At 35.7% G+C, this 24,018-nt stretch overlaps 1 protein-coding gene across 2 annotated transcripts in view; it reads right to left on the bottom strand.

Moving 5' to 3' along the window:
- Nucleotides 1-651: 651 nt before the first annotated feature.
- Nucleotides 652-24,018, bottom strand: part of ATRNL1 (attractin like 1) — a 396,494-nt gene continuing 373,127 nt past the window's right edge. For both annotated transcript variants that reach the window (XM_032445435.1, XM_015867395.2), the window contains one exon: nt 652-4,251. In XM_032445435.1, the coding sequence (XP_032301326.1) occupies nt 4,127-4,251 (125 nt within the window). In that variant the 3' untranslated portion in view covers nt 652-4,126. The remainder of the gene's footprint in view (nt 4,252-24,018) is intronic.

Below are 24,018 nucleotides of genomic sequence, written 5' to 3'. Positions count from 1 at the left end.
AACTTAGTATGGAAAATCTGTTACAGAAAAATACATTAAAACGTAAAGACATGAAAGGATAGAATGTGCATGCCTCACTTTATGCACTCCACCTTGGACTCTCTGAAAATACTGACCGCGGGTTGATAACCACATGGAAGTACATTATCTTATCAAATAGAGTTCTACATCCTCACCCTCACTGCCTGAAGAAATAGCCACAAACGGAAACCCAGGGTAATAACAGTCCCTTTCACTTCAGAGTAAACTTCTGGGGGTCACTAGAATTTCTAATAAATAAACAAGATGTTGACTTTCAGCATCAGAAATCGTGGCAGCTACATACCCACACATGTAATAATAAGAAATGCAAGTAAGCATTTTAAAAGTGAAATAACATTAAAAGAAAAAAATAACAATAATACAGTTACAATTTATTCAAGTCCAGGTTCTGCAAGGCTCACTTCTGGCAGCTTTTAGTATTTAACAGGCTAGCACAGCTGAAGCCAATATGGGAAGTTTTGGCCACCTGTAGATGATGGGAGTTTTGCTATTGCTGTCAGTGGAACCCTGTCTATCAGAAGCATATAAATATCCCCAAGTGGTCCATACTTTGATCTGTTGTATAATTATTAGCAAACTACAGCTTTTCAGATAATTCTGCACCTTGAAGACTGAAAACTCAAAGTTAATTTATTGAATTTTTTCCAGTGATACCAAGCATAGGATACCTTTGCATTAAAAAAGAGAGGGGATTGTTAATTACCTTTAACAGAGAATTTACCTTTATTGTCAAGAAACCTTCCAGATACTTTTTAAAAAAATGGCAATGAAATTAGATATGTAATGAGTTTATAATTAAAATTAATGCTATGAAGACTGAATGCCTGTTAAAGCAATCTCAAACTAAAATTCTTACCATCAGGATTCCAGCTCCCTTCATTAGGTTAGTTAGAAAAGAACTATTGCTGCAGATTTTACACATAATAAATACAAAGTTACAGCTAGACTGGATGATGTTGGAGGTCTTTTCCAACCTTAGTGATTCTATGATTCTATAAAAGTCTCAATGTAAACTTGTCCAAAATGGTCAGCTTGGGAAGGGGAAAGGACTTTGACTATGAAGAGAATAGTCAGCTATGAAAATTTTCAAATCAGATAAATGTGAATGTTCCCAATTAGAAGTATCTTCATTAACATCTCTAGATCTTAGCATTTTCTAATATGTTATTTTTAAATACACGAAATTTGTTCAGGTAATTATAAGAATTTGTATAAATACACAGGTTCAAGGAAGAAATGAAGGACTGTCCATGCTACCATGGATAGTCCATCTTGTACTTTGACCAGTAGCTCATAGCTGCTGAATTTCCCTCAGCGGAATGGATGGGGGTGGGGGTGGAATCCTGACAATCAAAACTTCACTGTGGGTTTACTTTCCAGAACAGCATTTAGTCATTTATTTTTCATCCAACATAAATCACATTTGGGTTAAAAAAAGGCCATTCAACATTTTCTGACTCTAAGAAAGAGGTCAAAAGTTAATCTTGGAAAGCAGGATTTAACAAAATTGGCTTTCTCATGAAGCAATCATAATGTGACAGTTGATAAAACATCTCATCTGATGTGCAGTGGTCATTATTAAAAAGTTAGGAGTGGACAACAACTGTCAGTATTTAGATTTCAGACATATCATATTATTTTTATACCTTTAAAATAGAAAGAGATAAAAGTTGCTCTGAAACATTGGTTTAAGATATGTTGGCAAACTTCTGGTATTTAAATTATTATATGCCTTTACTAATCTGCATGCAATTAGGGGCCCTAGGAGAAGAAAGTTGCATTAGGAGAAAACGTTCTCAGAATACATGAAAATGTTGAATGATCTTATGACAAACATGCTTTTCTTGTACAATAAAGTAACATTTTTAACCATTAACTCAATAAAATAGACTAATATTTGCCTATCTTCAATGTTGCAAGAAAATATTTTAACCCCTTTACAATTCATGTCTGCTTTTCAAGTAATTGTCAAACTCTGGTTGAGATACAGAGGAATGTAATCCTTTGTGAATACAGTCAAAACTGCTCTACGAGAAGAAATGGTCTTTCTGTGGTTTTCAGTACGTTCACAAAACACACACTGTATATAATTCTTATGTGAAATGTTTAGGTTGAAGATAACAGAGAGCTTGGAAAATATTCCAGACAAGTGGTTCTTTCCTTTTCATAAGAGTATGCGTCATATATAAACCAGTTCCACTGTCTTGCGTTCATTCGAATAGATCAACTTGAAAACTGACAGAAAGGGCTGTCTACAAAGGACCGTTTTTTCACAGTATTAATAGTAGTATTGATCGAAAGTTCCCAATAGAAGCTTTAAGGAGTTTTTAACATTTTAAGATACAAGAGACTGAGGTCAGAATAGGCAATAAAAGTCACAAGATTGTGATGGCATTATTTTAGGATAATAATCTTAAGATATGAAAGTACTGAAGCGATCATGCCAGCATAAGAAATAATTATACCATAATTCATAAGTGCATAATTTATCAAAACAATAGAGTAGTCATGGTTAGATGCAACCTAATATTGCTGTATAAGATATAACTACACACTGTACAGTCGTTCTTTTTTATAGTTATTTTTACATTTAGTCCTCACCCAAATTAAGCTGAATACTTCAAGATATGAATGGCATTACAAAATAAACACAACTCACAACAGGGCTTTATTACTGCTACTGCACCACCATGGCATGCAAGTAACTATGTAGTCAACTATAGACAGTAAAATGTCTCCATATTCCTGAAATAAAAAGAACATGAAAAATACAGATATAGTAGTAAACATCAATTATCTTTTTATATCTTTCATATTTACCAAAATTCTATCATTACATGGAGAATTTATACCTCTGTATCGCTCTTCTGTACTAGTATGGTAGCAAATTTGGAGCTGAGAAACTACACTTTCAACAAGCTCATACAAAACTACCAGTTTCATGTTATACTGCTGTCAACGTGCAATGCAGAAATGAGAACATGATATGTCTGCTACCTACCCCCTAGCATTCTCTTACTTTTTTATGTTCATGAATTTGAGTAAATTAAACGACTGAGGGCCATTAAAACTGTTTGCTTGGTTACTGTGCTGACCAAGCCCACAGAAGGCTAAAAGGAAAATCCTTCATCTTTTTTCTCTTTCTGAGTACTGATTGTGTGAGGATCCATCCTGGATGTAGAATTTCAGAACCACTGCTGGAAGCAACTTGGATTTCTAAACAATTATTTATTTCAGTTTTGTTATTCAGGCATTGAAAGAGGCTGAGTTGAAATTCTGCAGCTGGGAGAACAAAACCATCAGAAAACCATACTGGTCTATTAACAAGGGTCGAAGTGCTGACTGGGATTCATTTCTTCTGTTTGGAGGTGAGAACAATTCATAGATACTAGAAAATTTCAATATTGAAATGAGGCTGCTATATTACTGTAGAGTAAAAAGCAAGCTAGAATTGCAAACTTGGAGACTCTTGGAAAAAATGCCAAACTTGCCAAAAGAAGAAACTTTCCCACGCTTAACAATTTTTTCTAATGAGCTAGCTGTTGTGGAAGTCCCATGTGAGCTCTGTTGCTTACCTGCTTTGGGCAATGATAACAGAACACCTAAATCCAAATGTTCCTCCGCAGTTCCTGCTTACTGGAAAGACATCTTAATGCTGACTGCAAGGAAAGAACTGTACAATTCTCACTGTTACATGAAGCTATACAAAAATGTCCTTTAGTTTCATGGAATTTGTTTAAATTTCAATTATACAATTTCCCTCTACATTATAAAACAATGTACAGTTTTTCCTAGTTCTGTTCCAGGATTTTCTCTGCTCTGATATGTTCAGGATTAAGAATGCTAGGTATTTTATTTATGTTTTGTTGGTATCAGAATCCATTCTTTTTATTAAAGCTCATCAAATATACCTACCATAGATTTGTTCTGCTTTGGGGTATAGTAGGCTGAGTAACTATAACAGAGTACCTAATATATTCATTCATAGTTTTGCCTCCATAAAAACTGAGGCTGTAGTATAGCTTTCAATGGAAGCCATTTAAAAAGAAAACATTACAGAATATACAATTGCAGTTTTTGAATTTCAGACACAAGTTCCTTGACGTGTTGAAAGATGATGTTTCCTATTTCTGACTCCTGAACTCTTATCTTTACACTCCGCAGGCTTCTGTTGTGAAATGTCTATGAGTGCACTTGCAATTGCAAGACCTGTAAGACAAATAAAGGGAAAACAACATTTAATGCCCAGCTTTCATAAGAAGACTTCCATAGCACTGTGCTGGTTCATTTTGTGCACAGTTTCTGTATCTTCCCAGAAGGGATTAGCTTTATTTTAGAGTTAGATAACAAGCTCTCACTTTCTGAGATGCTACCTTGTTACAGTGAAGTAAAGGAGAAGGAAAAATGTGCAGTTAAGAAACCAGACTGGGAAGCAGGAAAACTGAGTTCCATTTAAGTCTCATCGATTTTTTGTGTGATATTAGCTTCACCTTTCTTTGTCAATGTTTTCTATGTTATGTGGGACAGGAGCTCTGACACGGACTTTCTTTTATTAAATATCCGTGCTCTGCATTTACAAATGGATGAAGATATCAAATCTGAAAGTAAAAGGGAGACCACAGTTAGTACATTTTACTCTTTAATATTACCCTTTGCAATACATGTGCCTTCCAGCACCAAGAGCTTTGTATTTACCATGCAGAGAAACATATGGAAACCTTTCATAATGTATGGGCTTATGAACAGAGACTGAAATGTGATGGTCTGTGGTGAGTCTAAATGTGGTCAACCAGCCAAAGCTGTTCCAAATTGTGGCTGTCAATATTTCATGAGCTGCTACAGTCTTAGAACAGAGTATTACAGAGTATTGCAAAGGGTATGGACAGGTATGCCTAGGAAATTAATAGTATATGAATTTATGCTTCCGTTTGATAGTTACTCAAATGCTTAATGAATGGGAGCTCTAAAATTTTTGATTCACAAAGGTGATACTTCAGTGAAATGGATTAGGTGTATTCACATCATTCATATGTTGCACTCCATTATGGCCACAATAAAACTGTGACAGTTATATCTACCAAAGCACATTTAAATATACCCATAATATAGGCAAGGAAGCTCCTGGTTCTCCATAACACCCAATACATCTTAGTCTCTCAACCATCCTGAAGAATTTATGCTATTGCATACTGTAACACTATCTTTCTTATTTCAGAAGCATTGCAGTGATTAATGTGCACACAGCTTTTTGAAAATTCATAGCATTATACTGTAAAAAGCTACCGACAGCTATCACAGGATATGTAGGAACCAAGATTAATTAAGTCTTCTTTCTCACATACAGATACATTTCCTAGTGGATATAATTTTTGAAATCTTCATGGCACCTTTAAAATATCAGATGTGTCTGGTATTAGAAAAATTAATTCTGATGCTTGCTTACACATGATCCTGGGCTTAGGGAGGGAGAATGCTAAATGGAATGAATGTCATTAGGAAAACAGGCTTTACATTTTTTAAAAGATATTTAAAAATATGTTTGAATGAATGACAGTGTCCTCACTTTATGTAACACTTAAGAAAGCAGAAAAACTATTGTTTTTTAAATTTAGTGCTGTGCTGGGAGCTGGGATGCTGTTAAAGAGTTCCATTAAAATCAGGTCACTCCAAAAGATCATTTTTCAAAACATCACACAAATCATCTGATGAAATTCACTTATTATGTTCTCTATGCCCTGTATAGTTATCAAAGCAATACAATTAACTGCAGGAACGATTAATTATTTCAGACTGGCGGTCTAAAGGAATTTCATTTATCAAGTCAAGCTGATGCACAGACACTGCAAGCAAACAGAATTTGCATCAAAATACAACATAACATTTGATAAAAATGATGTGGTTTAAATATTTATTAGACAAAAACACAAAACACACACATACACACATAGAAAAATAACAAACAATGTGTCTGTAGATTTTATATCTAAACAGTGAATGTGAAAAGTTTAATATTCATTCAAGCTGGAATTGTAAATCCTGTACTGCTCTGTATCTATTGCCTCTCATTGTAAATTAATTCATTTACCCATCTTCTCCAAACGTTGCCATATAAACATACTCCCTACCCCCAAACTGGTGTTTTCACAACCAGTACGTGGCTCCTTGTTGCTTCTGATAACATTCTGAAGTTGGCAGAAAAGAACAGCGGAACCAGTAAGCCTTCTACATGCAGAATCAATGGATCACCCCCACTAGTAAAAATATGTCTACCTACAGAACCACATCTATTTTTATGTTTAGTTTGTTTTTCTACTAAATGTTATAGAAATAACCTGACCTAGTTCTGTGCAGCTAAAACAATCTCTTGCTTGTTTTATGGATATTCATGGAAAGATCATTATAGAGTGGGCCCAGTCAAATACATAAGTGGAAAGTTTATTTTTATAAGACATAATTGCATCCACAATGAGAGAAATACCACAGAATGCAATATGAACATGGTTATCACTAGCGGAACTACTGTCTTTCCTAATGGAAGTTAAATGGTAGTAGTTTATTCTCAAGAAGTATCTAATCATAAAATTACTGATGTGTGAATTTATTTTATTTTTTTCACAATTATGCAAAACAATTAATAAATACGGGAATGAAATACAACACATCAAATGAGATTGCCTTGAAGAGCACATTCCTGATTTATGTACAAACAGCATTTTAATTCTGCATTTAAACAAAAGCATCAGAAAAAAGTCATTCATTTTGAGATGCTCCCCCCTAGTCTCTGTAAAAACATGCAGTACTATATATTTTAATTTTCCAGCAAAACAGCTTCATTAGGCGTGAAAGGTTAATTGCAGGTTTAAGTGCAGTTCAGGGAACAGTGCACGGGTCTGCAGTGAATAGCACAGTCTGCTGCAGGAAGGCTGAGTGCTATAAACTGTTTGCCCCGCTGAAATGTTTTACTACCTCATTTACTAACTGTCTTCTTTTACTGCTTGTATTTGTAGTTCTTCTAAACCTTTAATAGCTACAGTTTTATTTCACTGTAATCAGATTTAAATGGAAATACCCATGCTGGGATGTTTAAACGCTTTTTTCTGATTCTATACAGCTACATTTGAACTGATGTAAGGCTACACTATCTCTAAAAGTAGCAAAAACTCCAACATTGAAAAAGTTAGTCTTACATGCTGGCTTGCATATTTAAAGCCTTTTTTCTTCCTCTATTGTTCATTTTAATGAGAAAAGCATTGAGTTATTCCTATTATTTTGTCAAAAATAAGGGAACAAAGAATGACCTCAGATTCATGGTTTGGCAGGTAATTGGAAATGTTTTTTTCAATTTAAATATGTATTATTGGGAGATAATAATTGGATAGATGCCTTCACTTGATTAAATTCTCCACATTTTCATTGTCACATAGAATCAGAACATTCACAATGCTGAAGGCAGTAAAATAACTACAGCTCAAGTAGATCAATGAGAATTGTTTGATATTTTAACCAATTTTATAATCATTGCTTAAGGTGACCTTAAGTAATGAAAACAAAATGACAGCTTCCAAAGTGAGACTTAAAGCTGAAAGAGTAAATCATATAGTATTATTTTAATAGCCTAATTGTTTGCATCACTGCTTTTTTTTTGTTCTATGTAAACTTGTTCCTGTACCTGCTAACCTAATAGTGTCCTTATACTGTAAATGATCTGTTTTTCCATTGTGTATTGTGCATTGCCCATGAACACACCAATGGATCTCAAGAGCTTGAAGACATTCTAAGCAAGTGGTGAGAGTTGCAAGCTCAAGTGTCTGATGTAGATGACCATTGCGCATAGTGAACACAGCTTCATGCTTGTCTCAGTAAAACTACCAGTTACTATGTGGGGAGTTTTTATGAGGCCTGTAATTTATTATCATTTCAAGTCTATAAAGATCTTTTTATAAGTACACATCTATATATTACTTGAGTATAAATCACATTTATATACAAAAATACCTTGTTAAAAATGCAGTCTTTTATCATCTGCTTCTGAATTTGATGAAATAGGTCACATTCACTATAACCTTTGAAGATGCATTCCAGGACAACACATTTATTCTTCATAGGAAACATATTCAATCACTACAGAGGTTATAATGGTAGATGAATATAACTTTCAAAAAGGTCCTTATTTGGCAAGTGTTACTAAGTACCCAACAAAAACAGTTCTCTTGTGGTATACATAACATTACACTAGGTCTATTCTTATTCAGTTTAATTTTTTGATTAAAAAGATCCATGCTATCTGGAACTTTCTATACTTTACCTGTTTTCTTTTTAATAAAACTTTTTTTCAAATGGTCTGATTTGTGATTAATTTTCATGACCGAAAAGCCCAGAATGTTGTTTGTGCTACATACTTCCATGCTATAGAACAAGTCATGAGGGGAGTTAGCCAAAAGGTACATCACAAGGAAACAGCACAGAAAGAATGATCCACAAAACCTACTCCTAAGTATGTACAGATATGATAAACAAGTAACTACTTCCTTAGAGAAAAGTTGAATCACTTGAAATTCAACACTGGCCAGAGGTATCATGGAGCTCTAATCCACCGTATCATATACAGCATCACTGTGCTTCTTTACAGCCCTTCCTGCTTTAAAATCTCCAGGAAGTGCTGCTATCCTCTCTGGCTTGCTGTTACATTGTTATTAATGGTAACATGCCGAGGGAGGCTGTGGATGCCCCATCCCTGCAGGCATTCAAGGTCAGTCTGGATGTGGCTCTGGGCAGCCTGATCTGGTGTTTGGTGACCCTGAACATAGCAGGGGGGATGGAACTGATGATCATTGTCCTTTTCAACACAGACCATTCTGTGATCCTGTGTATAACTGAGTTCATTTCAGTGTCATGACATGGTCCAGTTCTGCACACATATCTGAGGGTCCTGATTTAGTGGGTATGTCACAGAGAACAACCATCATAAGCAACTGCCAATAGTAAGTATCTGCATAAATTTTCATACTGCAATGTTTTTGACTGAAATGAGATTATTTTTTTTTTAATTGAACAGACTGACAGCATCTCAACATCACAGTCTTTTTATGGGCCTCTCTTCTGTTTGCTTCATAGATACAGATTTTAAGTTAACTCTACTCATACTATGAGAAAGATATATTAAACAAACAAGACTAACAAGGAAATTACTTTGGGTAAGTAACCTCATCATTTCTTTTTCAATGATAATTTTTTGCTAGATGGGAAGTCAGCCAAGGGACCAGGAGGTACGTTTCTCTTTTCTTATGCATATAACTTAATTAAATAAGTAAAATATGAGACAGTGCTTAAACCAGAGAAATAATAAACTAAATAATGGTAGCGTGGATACCACACACTAGTAGAGAGGAGATGCTGTGCTCCTCTGTATTATACCCTTGGTATTTAGTAATAACAGTATCTATGAGGGGCTAAGAATCTCCAGTTCCCAGAATAGACTTATAAATTACTTGCTGTCATTTTGTGGGAAGTGCAGACTATACAATAAGGTATCTTTTCTGAAATGTTCAGCCTTTCCCAAATTTTTCTCATTTTGAAAAGGAAATGGCCCTACATATTTGTGTGAAATATTTGTCTTCTGAGGGCCCAGCAGTGATTTTTTTGCATACAGCCAGGCAGTTCTCCCCTCCATTTTAGTGTGACATATGTCTGGTTTAGTCTGTTATCCAGGTCTGCACAAAGTCTGGTGACTAAAAACTATCCATTCAGCTGGTAGCTGAGACAGCAAGTGCTGATTGGTCTCTTGCTGTGGGCAGATGGGGTCTGACAACGTGGCCAAGGTGCATGCTGACTCCCCAAGGACAGCTTCAGGTCAGGGGGTGTATACTTCATGCTAATCTGCTCCAATGTGAGATAGCTATCAAACCACTTTGGGGCAGGTTTTGTTTGTTCAAGAGGGCAAACAAATACTGTACTGATGAAGGAGACATAGAGAGGTGTTGGAGGAACCTCAGTGGTAGGCTGAGATTGGTGTAATGCCATTTTGGTTAACTTAAAGCGGTATTTTCAATCACTTGTCTGAACTCAAAGGTCTTGAGATTATAATTAAGCAGGCAATAAAGTTTAATATAATAACATCATATGATAATACGAGATTATTACACTTTGCTGGATTGCATTACTTTGTAAAAAAAAAATTATCCTTAAATTTGAAAAGGAAAGCACACCTTAAGCTGCAATAGTTATAAAGATTACTGGTTACATTATTACATATTTCTCTGATCTTGTTCCTTGGGGCTTTCTGGTAAAGCTCATCAGAAATTTGCCCAGTATTATTAAGAATATGATTGACTCCAAAGACAGTGGGAAAAAAAAAAAAAAATAGAAAAGGAATTGTAGTTGACTGCTGAGACTGAAGATAAAAGGTTCTTCTCTAAGACTCTTATTGACTCACTTTAAATACTGAAATAGGCTTGGGGAATGCTTAAATTTAGACTAGTTGAGTAATATCTCCTAAAGCTGAAATACTTATCAGTACTAAATTTCAATTAATAAAGCAGGCATGACATTTAGTCAGGAAATGTGTTCTTCTCACAGAATAACAGAGCTCAGAGAATTAATACTGCTTGATGCTTTTATGTAAGATATTTTACTTTGGCACTAGTTACAGACGAGTAATAAGTTGTTACACCATTATTTTATTCTCTCTTTATAATTTTTGGACCTTTGACCACACATGGCAATTACAGAAATCTGAGAACATTTCTAACTATCCCAATGCCTTTCTCAGCATGTCTTGTTTTATATAAATGGATGGAAAACACTGTTAGCAAATAACATTTTCACATTAAAAATATGCACAAATTACTATGTAAGTAATATTGCATATAATCAGGCTTTGTGTCCTGCATTTCTTGAATATAAGTTGGAGTCTCAAACAGGTAAATCAGCACCAAAATATGTTTATAGTTAGAGGAAAAAGTTGATTTTACAGGATACATAATATTTTCAGGAAGCTATCAATTAAACACATGAATGGCAAATCACCTGTAACTAACAATGTTTTTGTTATTTTAACTTACTAGCAAAATAAGGGGTTGCTTTTAACTGTTAGCTACTAAGAATAGCAAAAAAGAATATTCTGCTTGGAGCATGTGCAAACTTCATGTCAATTAATTCCTTAATGCACTCCCACTGCATACTGCACATAATATTACAATGAAAGTAATTACACAGGATTCCATCATGGACAGTAATATTTGAAACATTTGGGTGTTTTTTCACAAAAAAAAACTATTAAATTTTCAGTTTGATTACATCTCCTTTGCATTGAAACATTTATCCCTATGTTATGAAAAACATCTCTATTCTTGTGATGTTTTGCAGCAGTTTAATTTGTTTTCAAGAAAATCACTATAAACTAATTTGCTACTCCGTGAGAATTTGGTGAGATGCATTAATCATGCCAGAATCTAATTTGGTCTTGTAAGCCCATTGCTATAGAAGAGAAAAAGATATACTTGCACTACTGAAGAAGCACTCTTTTTACTTTTAGCTAAACCTGGGTAAATGAAATTTGAATTGGTTTTGTTCAGAAGTTGCTGTCACAGCAGTGACTTACGTGGGATTAGTTTATGAGCATTACTATTGTAATGAGACTCATGTAACTGCCAGGGGAAGTTCAGGTTGAATATTACGAAAAACTTCTCTGAAAGTGGTTGGGCATTGCCACAGGCTGCCCAGTAGGTGTGGAGTCACCAGCTCTGGGGTTGCTCAATCACTCATGGAGCTGTGGCACTGAGGGACATAGTTAGTGGCTACAGGGGTGGGTTGGGGTTGGTCTTGGGGATCTTAGAGGTCCTTTTCAACCTTAACAATTCTGTGATTTGCTTTGTGAAAGCCTTCTTCAGACCACTACACCTGCGTAGTGTTATTAGTAACTACTACAGCATTATTTTACCCTGTCTTTACCTTCAGCAGTCTCCTTTGATTGAGATCCTGCATGCCAATCAGAGAAAGCTGAAGACACAAAGACTGTAAACATTTCTGAGCCCCAGTTACATTTTTAAATCTTTTGGAACCAAACCCATTCATGCATGTTGGACAGCTTAACCACTGTGATGAAAGCTACAGCCTTACTAAACATTCTGAACAGGCTGAACACCTGTGAAACAAAGATTTACCATTTGTATACACGGAGAGTACTGGATCATACAGTGCTGAGCTATCATTTCATGCAATTAAGTAATCAGAAAACCTGCATACATGTGCATGAGTGTCTGGAAGAAAAGAAAAAAGTTTCAGGCACAACTGATCAATCAGGAAACAGTTGGATGGAGACAAGGGAAAGAGATTCATGAGAGGTTGCTTCCCTCCAGAGGGCCCTTGCTTGCAGAGGGTGATTTAAAGCAGAACTCTTCCTGTCTGTAGAGGAAATCTGGGGTGATTAACTTTGCCAGGTGTAATTCAGCTTTTGTGAATACCTCCCTAATGTTCCATCTGTGTGATAACACATACTGTTAGACTTGCAGCTTTACTACTCTTACACTCTTCCCCTCATTGCTGTTTCTCTGCTATGCTGTTTACTGCTCCAATACCAGACCTCTCCTCATGACTAAACACTCAACCTTAAAGACAATAGGTTTAAGGGCCCAACCAAGGACAATCCTGCTCCCACTGGAAATAACACAATACCATTTACACTACCGTTTACTTTTAAGGAAGAAGATAAGAGCAGCAATCTTCAAAGATGCTATGTGTTGCTATTTCTTACTCTTGCACCTTTGTTTTGTAGGTGCTGTTTTAGTGTTGTTGTTGTTTTTTTGTTTTCCACTGACAAATATGTTTATACAAACAAATGATTACAGTTCACCAGAAATTCAAGAGGGTTCTCAAAAGATTAATCAGAAGCAAGTATACAATCTGCAGTGCTTTTTATATAATGAAATCTTACTTTTTAAGTTCTGCTTTCCAAGGTTGACTTGTTCTCCATTGTCAACATACTACCGCAATATATCATTGTTCTAACCACTCTTTGGTTTGTAATTAGGTTCTGGCCAAATAAGAATACCAGTTTTTCAGTATTCTGTTGATTTCCACAATTAGACATTCGGTACATTTCCAGCTAACTTGCCAGCAGTCACTCTGACAAAATAAATGATCTTGTGAGTGTAACAGAATTAAGTCAACAGGAGAGAAAGCATGCCTAGAATTTTGAAACATACTTTGAAACATCACTAAAGGGACAACTTCAGGGTCACTAGCATCCCCAACATAAGGCTACCCGGCCTGTTAATGCCCAAGAATCAGGAAGGTTCAGAAATACGCAGAAAATTTCAGTAAATGGCTGAAAAGTTCAAGTCATAAAAACGTAAAAAGCAACAACAACACAAAAACCAAAAGAAAAATGTTAAAGAAACAGCCCTACCAGAATCCTGTGCAGAACTGAAAGAGGATAATTCTGAGGAGAGTTCTGATATATATATATAGGCAGGCTATATGGCTACTCATTTATTCTTCCTGAATCTTCTATACTACCCCAAACACACTGTATTGTAACTTTAACAAGCAACAGGACAGACATACTTGCAACTGGTTATTGTAAAATGTATGATAAAAAGATTCCATTTCAAACAGCCTGTTCACAACTGGTTACATACCATTGTCTCTGAACAGTCAATATAGATAAATATAAATAAATCAATAGTATCAGTGCTCAGTTTCTTTGCATGACACATGGAGATTGAGCAAATGCCTGAAACTGCAAGATACTAGGTACCATGCTGGTGTATCACTGAAAATGCATTATGTGCCCTAGGCATGCTTCCTGGTCTGAAGAGAATTACTAGAAAATGGGCAGAAGATAGTGACAGTTTCCTTCCTCTGCAGACAACAATCCTGAAATTCCCATAAAGTCAATTCCTTAGTAAAGTCGATTCCCAGCAGATGTCCTGAATGAGAATAAACATTTAGATACAGGAGAGTTTCTTCATCTGCACTTCCTCATTGGTAATAATGGTAGCAGGAGGTGGCAGAAGTGAAACCGAGGAGATGATGATGTGGCAAGGGCTACTTGCTGCTTGGAGCTTTTCAATGCCAGAATGCTTCTTTGTGCTTACTGGCAAAATTTATAGCAATTCTGTGCATTATTATTCACATTATTTTACTAAAAGTAAAGTAATTCATAAATGGCCAAGCAGGCTTTGTATTTCCAGGATGTGATTAGGAGAGAGTTTTCATTTATGTATTCTCAAAAAGTTTTTACTGTACGATGAAGGAGAAATAAAATTTCAGCAAGACATTAGAATTCCCTCACTGCATTTTATCTAAAACTCCCATCTGTTTTTTAAAAGCAGAAATTATGTTGTCTTCCTCTTCTATTTAACTGTGGCCCTTTCCCCCCTCTATTTTTTCCCATATGCTTTCTGATCAAATGTGAAAAATTTGGCTTCAGTGCTCCCATATCCTGATTTTCTGTATTTCAATCATACTTTAATGGCTGTATATACTGATGATGACACAAGAGTGTGTTGTGAATGAAATCTGTTTTGTACTATCCCAGATTCTGAGAACAGCTACAATTTGAGTTGATTTCTTCTGCAGCCTCTAAAGTGCCTTCAGTAACATCATAATGCAATAAACACCAAATCTGCTCTATCCTCTACAATGCAAGCCAGCATTCTGTTTCCCATAATATTGCTACATTATGATTTACAACTATAAATAATTATACTAAGTTATAAAGATAAAATATAAAACTTTAAAACAATACAATTAGACACCATTCACTTGAGACTCTGAAGCAGTTGTAAGCAAACAGCAATTTTCATAAGGAATAGAAAAGGTTATAATGAAAAGCATGTTTCCTGCTCACAACTAGTTCACTAGAAGCTTGACACAATCCTGGGTGCAAACAATGGAAATGCTCGGTGGCACACTGCACCTTGTTTCAATCTTAAAAGGATACTAAATAAATAAATAAATAAATAGCTGTGGGGATGGGATTTGGCAATGTTTAAGATTTTGTAATACTAGAGATTATCCCTGGGCAGCCTGATCTAGTGGTTGGCAACCATGTTCACGGCCACAGGCTTGGAACTGTATGATGTTTGAGGTCTCTTTTCCAACTCAAGTCAGTCTGTGATTCTGTGACTCTATAATTCTATGAAATGGGCAGTGGTTGGAGATGAGAGGGACCTCTCTAAACCTCTGCAAGGCTTGTGTTCAGATTTATGAACATGGGAGTTGTATTTGTTCAGTGTTGCCTGGGCAAGCATTCAATATGACTGCAATATATTGGACTCCTGGCTTTTCTCTGTACTACTTTACATTGTCTTGCCCACAAACTACTCTCCAGTTTCCAAGAATCTCCACTTCTCATTACATTAGGTGTGAATCACCCCAGTATTTAGCTGCCTTTACAAAGTACTTGTTACTCTACCTGGATCTCCAATAATGAGAAATTCTCTTTGTGAATCCAATAATAGTTACTAGGACGTCTCCAATTCATTTCCACCTACTTAAATCTCTTTGGATTGCAACAGCATAAAAAGGTAGTGGCACAGCAGGCTTTAAAAGCCGCAAGCATCTAAACAATTATTTATATTACTTGTTCTCCTACTGACTTCTCATATTAGCAGGCAATCCTTTTCCAAGAAAAATCCACTCTTTACAAAGAGAGATACAAATAACTGTACACATTTGAACTATGATCTAATTGCTTCTTTAAGAGAGATGAAGTAACTTGTGAATAATCTAAAAGGAGCTGGTCTTATTGCACAGGACGCGCTAGATGCACATTTGTACAACTCACCTCATATTGAGGTCCCAGGCAACAGTGGAGCCTCTGAAAGCCTCGAGAATAGAGATAATAATAATAAAAATACTAATAAATAGAAATTAAACTAGTAGCGTCACTTGTGGAGTTTTGGAATGACCACAGGAATGCTGACAATATTACTGGTAAAAAGTATATTGAAACAGCTTGGGGAAAAAATAAAAAGTGGGAAGGAATAACAATGTGAATGTAATGAATGAGCCTTTATGCTAGATATGAAAGTGTTTCTGATACTGACAAAAGAAGTTACAACATTTATCATTCTAGGATCGCAGGGGACAAAACAACAATATTAAATCATGAGAGGTTTTATTTGTGAATTGGCACTGTTTTCTCTCCCTTGTGTTACCAGAATGATAAATGCTTTCAATTGTGTTAAAGGAAAAGTCTGATACTGGCTGTGAATTCTATATATTCGTGCTACAATTTCTGGGATGTTTGGTGGAATCCTCATAAATACCATTGTTGACATTAAAGGTGCTAGTAAGAATTTTCTGCTTTTGTTTTCTCTCTTCTTTTTTCTTTCTTTCTTTCTTTTTTTTTTTTTTTAAACTCCTCATTTCTCATCTGCAGTTTTATTTGAGAATCCCCTTCCTGATATTTTACTTTCTAAGGCAGATGAAATAAGTAAGATTCAGTTACCAGAGTTCTCAGGATAACTGGTGGGAATATTGCAGAAGCATGATGTGATCAAAGCAGATGGAAAAGCAATCCCCAAATGACTAAGGGCAAAACTGCACCAGTGCCAGGACTGCAGAAAGAGCAGAACTGTATGAGACATAGTAAACATTTGCATTTGAATTTTTAATATTGAAAATAAATATCACAGCATTTTTGTGAAGAATCTATTTGACCTGAATGCAACTCATCTGCTGCTCCTTGCTATAGAAGATCATACCTTTTACTTGTTATTTATCTTTAACTCCTGCTGAACTCTCTGGCACTGCCAACCTCTAATGGGAGGTTATGTTTTTTTAAACATTTTCTTGCATTTTATATTTTCAAAAGCTAATGCAAGACATTGTGGTGACAGCATGAGATAGCACGATGGCATGCTTTGTTGCTAGCATTTTCAGACACAAGTAATATCTGCTGCTTTGCACAGTTTGGGATAAACATGGTGCATCACTGTGCCATCTAGTGTGACTCAGCTTTGAGAGCTCCAGGGCTTGGCTCTGCCTTCAGTGCCCCAGATATACATGGCTGAGTTTTCTAAGCCAGTAAAGATTGTACATGTAAATATACATACATGTAAAGCCATAGTCTGATTTGCAAAAAACAGACTGTATTGTATTTTTTAATGGTGCAATTCCATGAATGGGGGCTAAGGAAAATTGCTAGAACACCCCCAAATTTATTGCACAGATTTCAAATACATATTCTTCAAAATAATATTCAAAACTATTATTCGTGTTAGATATAAGAGCTTGCATGGATGGAATGGCTCTTCAAAATAGCCAGGCATTCATTTTCATTTTCAGTGCAGTAATTACTGCTTCTCAGCCATCTTTCTGCATCTCTCTTTAACCTCAGTTTGGGATATATGCCCCACTGTGTTGGGTGCAATACATGAGCTGCACCAAAAGCATCCACAATCTAAAAAGCATTTCACTATGCTTAAATTTTCATGCTCAAGGAAATGTGCTTACAGACCTTAACCCCGACTTTCAATGTCAGGCTAAACATGGAATTTTAGCTAGGTTTTTCCTCTAGGCAGTAACCTGCTAGGCAATAAAAGTTCTGAAAATCACTCTTTGCTCTCTGTTACAGTTCTCAATGTTTCTGACATCCTTTTACACAGCTGGTACTGAACAGACTCAAGAGATAAAAGAAAGAGCACAACCTCCTCACTTATGACCATCGACACTGGCCTTGCAATTCTAACACAACTTAAAAAAAAATAATACTATTTTACATTAAAACTGTCAATATATACCCTGTGTTGATCTATGGAGCATAAGACGGTATGCATCAAAATATTTGTCTGAGAGAAATAGACTAAATTACAGCAAAACTGAATAAATGCATAAGATGCTGAATTCGACTGGAATGAGTTAAAAAGTTCATGCTCAGAGGTGAGGAAAAAATACCTACATTAAAAAAAAAAAAAAGACAAAAAAAAAAAGACCTGTAGTTCTACCAGATACAACATTAGCACAATGATTCTGAGAAACTTTAACTACTCAGAGAAACAAAGTTTTGTGTAGAAAATCACATATAGAAAAGTTAGAATGAAAAGTCAAGAAGTTTCCAGATTTTGATAGATTTCAGGCTGGATGTGTCAAAAGATAAGCCCTGACACTGGCAGGCAGTCTCCCTTGAAAATTTAGATTCCATATACAGAGATCTTCAGGTAAACCAATTTCTACTTTCACCTCTGCCTCCAAACACTGGTCTCAAAGGACTTCATTTCAGCCAAGACCTGTCAAAACCCCCAAATGCTTTTCATTACTGAATTCCTTCTGTATGTTCTCTGTCAGCTGTGTTAAAATAATAAATTCACCACCGATTGATTTTTGAAAAGGGAGAGAACCCATTTCATCTCACCCACTGGTTTGATTATTTTGACATGCAAAATTGGAGGTATATTTAAAGCCGTTATCTGAAGTTCACGCTTCCCATGCCATTTATTGAGCTTGAAGTAACAGCAGGTTCAGAAGTTCTAATACAATAAAGTTCAGTAGAATGACTATGAGATATTTGGGCTGTGCTCAACTCAGTTCACATCTTTTGCAATTATTAATATTAATGGTAATTCACTTACAAACATCCAGCACAGATGAGGTGCCCTGGTGCTATTAATTGGTGCTATTGGACAATACAATTTATATTCTATACTCTGACATATCTGAGAAGAAATGTTTCTAAAATTCCACTGAGAAGAGATTCTAAACAGTTGTTATCAGCATCAAGGGATAAAAATACACCGAAATCAGACTGTTGGATTAATAAGGCAAGGGTTGTATTATTTAAAGAGTAGAAAAGAGTCCTTTAAAATAGTGTGTGCAGACAGAGCTTAGTTGAGATGAAACAGTTGCAAGAACACCTTAATGGAGGACAAGAAAGCAATTAACAATGAAAAGTCACTGATGCAAAATATAGTCCTAGAGATTAAAATCTTATTGAAACAAATGCTTCTCCATTTGATCATAATGAATTGAGCTGAAAGATCTGCAAAACCAGTTCAGTGAGCACATAAGAAAAAAACAATAATTTGTTACTCAATTATAGTACAGAGCTTTCTGACCAACACAGTGCTCTACAGCATTAGTTAAATAGAAATAGGAATCTTAGGAAATGGAATAACATAATAAGAGAATTAGACAGTATTATTTGAAATTGCAATGAGGTAATTGTGAATATATATATACAGAAATACTAATGTGTACAGTGATTTAAAAACACTGGAAGAATGTGCATTAACTCAAATGGAAAAACAAAATATTCATGAGAAAAGAGTCGGAATGAGCATAGCAGGAAGGATAAGGCATTAGGGTAGACGCAGCTAATAGTACAGGGAAGAAAGTCATGGTTGTGGAGCATGGGGCAACCTGGGAATATTCTGAAATGACTGAAATTGCAGTCAGAGGTATGAAAGAGAAGAGAACATTAAGAAGTGAAGACTGAGAGGAACATTATGTGTGTGGGAACAGGCTGCCTGAATTAGAGATACCAATCATATCGAGGTGGATTAGGTCTTTGTAATGGGGTCAACAGTCTCAAATTGCCTTTGGGTGTCCTTAGGCACCTCACCAGCATCCAGGTGTGGAAGGTATCAGGAAAGGGAGACATGTCCAAAAAGTTATCAGTATTGCAGTTGGGCATTCGTGAATAACTTTTAAGAAAGAAACATGAGCAATCAAATCAGTAAAGAAATAAAATAGTGTGTGCAGATAGTGTGAAACTGGTGTAAAAAGGTCAAAGGAGGAAACAAAATAAACATCTGCAAAAATAGCTGTTATTGAATATATGTTATTGAATGAAGTATTTTTACCATGTAGCTTGGGGGTCCTAAGTTCTTCAGTGTTGCCATTGATAACACATTTATGGTGAAATGTGCGAAGGCAGGGCTAAGCATAACAGAACAGTCAGCAGTGGTGAAAATGGCATTCACAGAAAAGAAATCTGACTTTTAAATGGAGAACATTGAAATAATATTTCTTGTTAGATCTTTGTAATCAGAAGCCAAATATAAAGTTACATGTTTAGGAACCATAATCTGGGACATACTAAAATAAAGCAGTGATTTCAGACAAGGCCTTTCAAGTCAGAGGTCACGTAAGGGGAAATGATTTGATTACACTTTGGAAGTTCTAAGGAAGGAAAGATGATGTGTTAAAAGAGCTTTTTCACTCTTTCAGCAGGAAAGAGTTAACACCTGAGTGTAGAGCCCAAATTCAGGAACAAAATGAAGCAAATGTAAGAAAAGTTTGATAAACATGTCAACAGAGTATGTAAGCCAATCATTCATGTCATAAGCTCTGAAAATATGGAATTGAGGAGAAATCTTGAAAGGCCAAGAGACTTGGAAGGTTATCCAGCAGCAGAAGAACCATAGCAGTAAAGCTCTGGGAAAAAACACACATAGATGAGAGCAATCACAGAAAAAGTCAAAGTGCCTTGTTGAAAGTCAATAAGATATATAATTATTTAAAATGAACATATTTCATTTATAATTTGCTAATGATTTATTCTGTCAACATGACAAACTGAAGAGGTCTGAAAAGATATTTCAGTAATTTCAGGATGTGAAACAAATTATCTGAAAATATGGATTTTTACGCTGTCTAGTAAATAAATTATCCCTAGAAAATGAAGGCAAAAAAAGAAAGAAAGGAGGAATGAAGGAAAGAGAGAAGGAAGAAAGCAAGAAAGGGAGTGAAGGAAGGAAAGAAGGAAGAATGGAAGAAAGGAAAACAAAAAGGCCTTTGTGTCTGTAAGCGGTGAACAATCAACATATATCCCATCAGAATTGAAGCCATAAACATCAAATATTTTCAGATCCCCATCTACTTCCACTTCAGTCACCAAAGCTTTGAAGAAAATCAGTTGTGTATTCGCACTGCAATTATATTCACTAACACTCTTAGTGATGTACTACAAACTATATTTAAGTAGGCCTGATAAACATTGTCTCCTTATTGGAAAAAAAAAACAAGGCTTAACATTTAAGTATAAACAAAAGGCACACCAAAAGGAAACAGAAGATATATAGCCTTCAGAAAGGTCTTCCTCTCTTTTGGGTACTATGTATAGAATTTTATATGAATCAAAAGATATAAAAAATAAGTTGTAATTCCTGTATAAAATAAAATACTTGAATTATAGTCCTTTAAAGATACCTTATCCAGAGATCTAATAACAAAAAAATACCCAACAAAACCTGGCATCAGTACCAGGAGCAGACAAAAAGGAACAAAGATGGTGAACACAGAGTAGAACATTGTGGTTCTCACTGTCTCATTTAAATTGTTTTAGTCATTTTCTGAGTGACAAAACTCTGTTTATATTTTGAAATTTTTCATTCCATGGTTTCACAAGGTCTTCTCTGCTATTCTCCTGTGCTTAGTACAAAATGATCAGCAGTCCTTGCTGCATGACCCTCTGCTGTCTAGACTTATTAAATTGTTCCCTGCCTTCTCAGTGTCCTGTGGAGCCAACAGCAGATGAACTTCATTTCCTCCTCTTATAAAGGGAGCTTTGAGGGAAATTATTTTGCAAGAATAACTACTTCTTCCCACCATGCCAGATCAAAAATGGGAAAGAGAAGTGGATGTTCCAGAACTGAATGAAATAATATGATTTTCCTATACGTTGGACTTTGTTTCTCTTAACAAATATTCCCAATGCTTTCTTATATTTTACAGAGTCATTTTGATCAAGACTTTACAGACACCCATCCTGTCAACAGAGAGTGCCTATCCTTTAGTGGAAGCATCCAGTGACATTTCTAGTAGATACACGTATTTTTTAAAAATTTATATTTTACCTTTCCCCCAGCTACCTTCCACAAAGTTATTGGTGGAAAGAGATGATCCAACCATGGGTTTCAGGATAGTGAACATTAAAGTTGTGGAATGATCCAAAAGCATAGCAGGGATTAATTCCCATTTTCCATCAGCCTTCCTGGGGATGTGCACACAAAAAGATTCTCTTCTCAAACCTCCTTCACAAACCAAAGCTCATACCTTGGCTAGTGTCTAAACCAGACAAGTACAACAAGGAATAATTGTCTTTATAAAATCTAACAGAAGGAAAACCAACGTTATAAATTCACCCACAACAAGGGATGCAGGCCTACAATATATAAAGCACTATTGTGCTACCCAGTGAGCAATATGGAAGGTATATGTGTCTGGACATTCTTTTTCCAACTCTCTGGGAACATATTCATAATGTATCCATATGTTCTTAACCTTAACAGAGTCATCTACCACAGGATATTCTCCTGTGCTTTCCTACCAGTATGAGAAGACTTATTTTAGACTTTTAATCTGATCATGCATACCCCTAATTGTTTAAACTATAATTATAGATGTTAAATTGTTTTGCCTTTTATGAAAAATGAGACAAAAACAGAAATTAAGTGCATTTAAAACTGAACAATTTCAATGGCACTAATTGCAAAACAATTTTTTAAAAAACAGCTTTTGATGAAATAATTGTTTTAATTATACAGTATACTTAGGTTTTTACCAACTATAAACACTTCAGGTTTTAGCACTAAGATCATTTCATGTGTAATGTTTCCCAGATTTTATTTCAGAATGTAAATAAACTAGAAGTATAAATCACTGCAAAATGACTTTGTGACAAAGGAGAAGGAAAAGTGTTGATCTCTCTCTGTTTAATAGGATACTATCATAGCATATTGCTAGCAGAAATGTCTAAACGCATACAGAACTTCACAAATTGCCTAGAAAAAACCTTTAGTCTTGGACTAGATTATCTCAGTTGTCTTTTCTAACCCTGATGATTCTAGGATTAGTACCTGGGTGAGGATACCTCCTTATCAACCTTAGGTTGTTCAGAAATGCCATCGGCTCACTGAAAGCTCCTAGCGGAGCTCAGCAGAGCTCCTCCTGAGGTTGAGTAATTGCACAAAAATGGTCTTCTAGCAGGGAAATGCCTAAGCAGAAGTTCTCACGCAGGTTAACATTCCCACATCTGTCTGCCTTAAACTCACAGATGCACGGATGGCCTTTTTCCAAACCAAAATGAGATGCTGCTTATCTGCACACTGTGGTGGACCATAATTGCCATGGTAATACATTGTCCACTGTATCAAGAAAAAATAAGTGCAATAATTCTTATCTAAGTGACAGCAACTTTCTGCTGGGCTGTTCAGTTTCCTGAAGTTTCCTTTGGGGGTCAGACACAGCAAAGGTGTTAAAAATCAAATACTGCAGTAGGAAAATTTATTCAATAAAAAGACTTTTAAAGGTAATAAATTATAGCCTCAGTCAAATATCTCTAATCTGGTGCTGCCTTTAGTGTTGAGCAGACATAGTCATAGCAAATGTCTGGTGACATTTGGAAGGAAGGGGAAGGAAAGGAGATATTTGTGATATGGAATGAATATGGAAAAGGAGATGTTAGAGAGACATTGCACATGTGGAAATATTCTGGCAGAACTGCAAACATTTTTACAGCTATAAAACACTCTTCTCAGTTTAAAAATGTCTGTAAACAGCTACTTCATATTATTCTGTGAAACAGCTACAGTAACAACCACTTGTATTTTCACCACCCGTGAAAGCTCAACAAACACCGGTGAGTAGGTTCCTCCTTCAGTAAAAATCACACCAATACATTTAGGAAATGCTTGCTCCTTCACAAGACAAAGAAAAATCCTTCTGTGCTCTGACTGCTGAATTGGTTACTGCAAATACAGCAAAAGCAGAGGAAGTGCTCGGTAGGATTTTAAGCAGCCTCTTATCTCTACACCACGCTCTCACTTGTACTGCACCTCAGTACATACACAATACTTTCTGTTGGTCTTGCTCTCGCTTTGTAATCCACCAATCACACTGGTTGAAAGATGCCAGAAACTTTAAATTTTACCACCTGGTAATTGAATTTCATTTTTTTTTTTTTTCTAGCTGAAAAAGTATATTGTTTATTTATTTGGGGGGTGGGGAAATATGCTATTTTAAACCAAA

The sequence above is a fragment of the Coturnix japonica genome, chromosome 6 (genome assembly GCF_001577835.2).
Source record: "Coturnix japonica isolate 7356 chromosome 6, Coturnix japonica 2.1, whole genome shotgun sequence".
NCBI lineage: Eukaryota > Metazoa > Chordata > Aves > Galliformes > Phasianidae > Coturnix > Coturnix japonica.
This window is presented reverse-complemented; position numbering and strand designations above follow the sequence as displayed.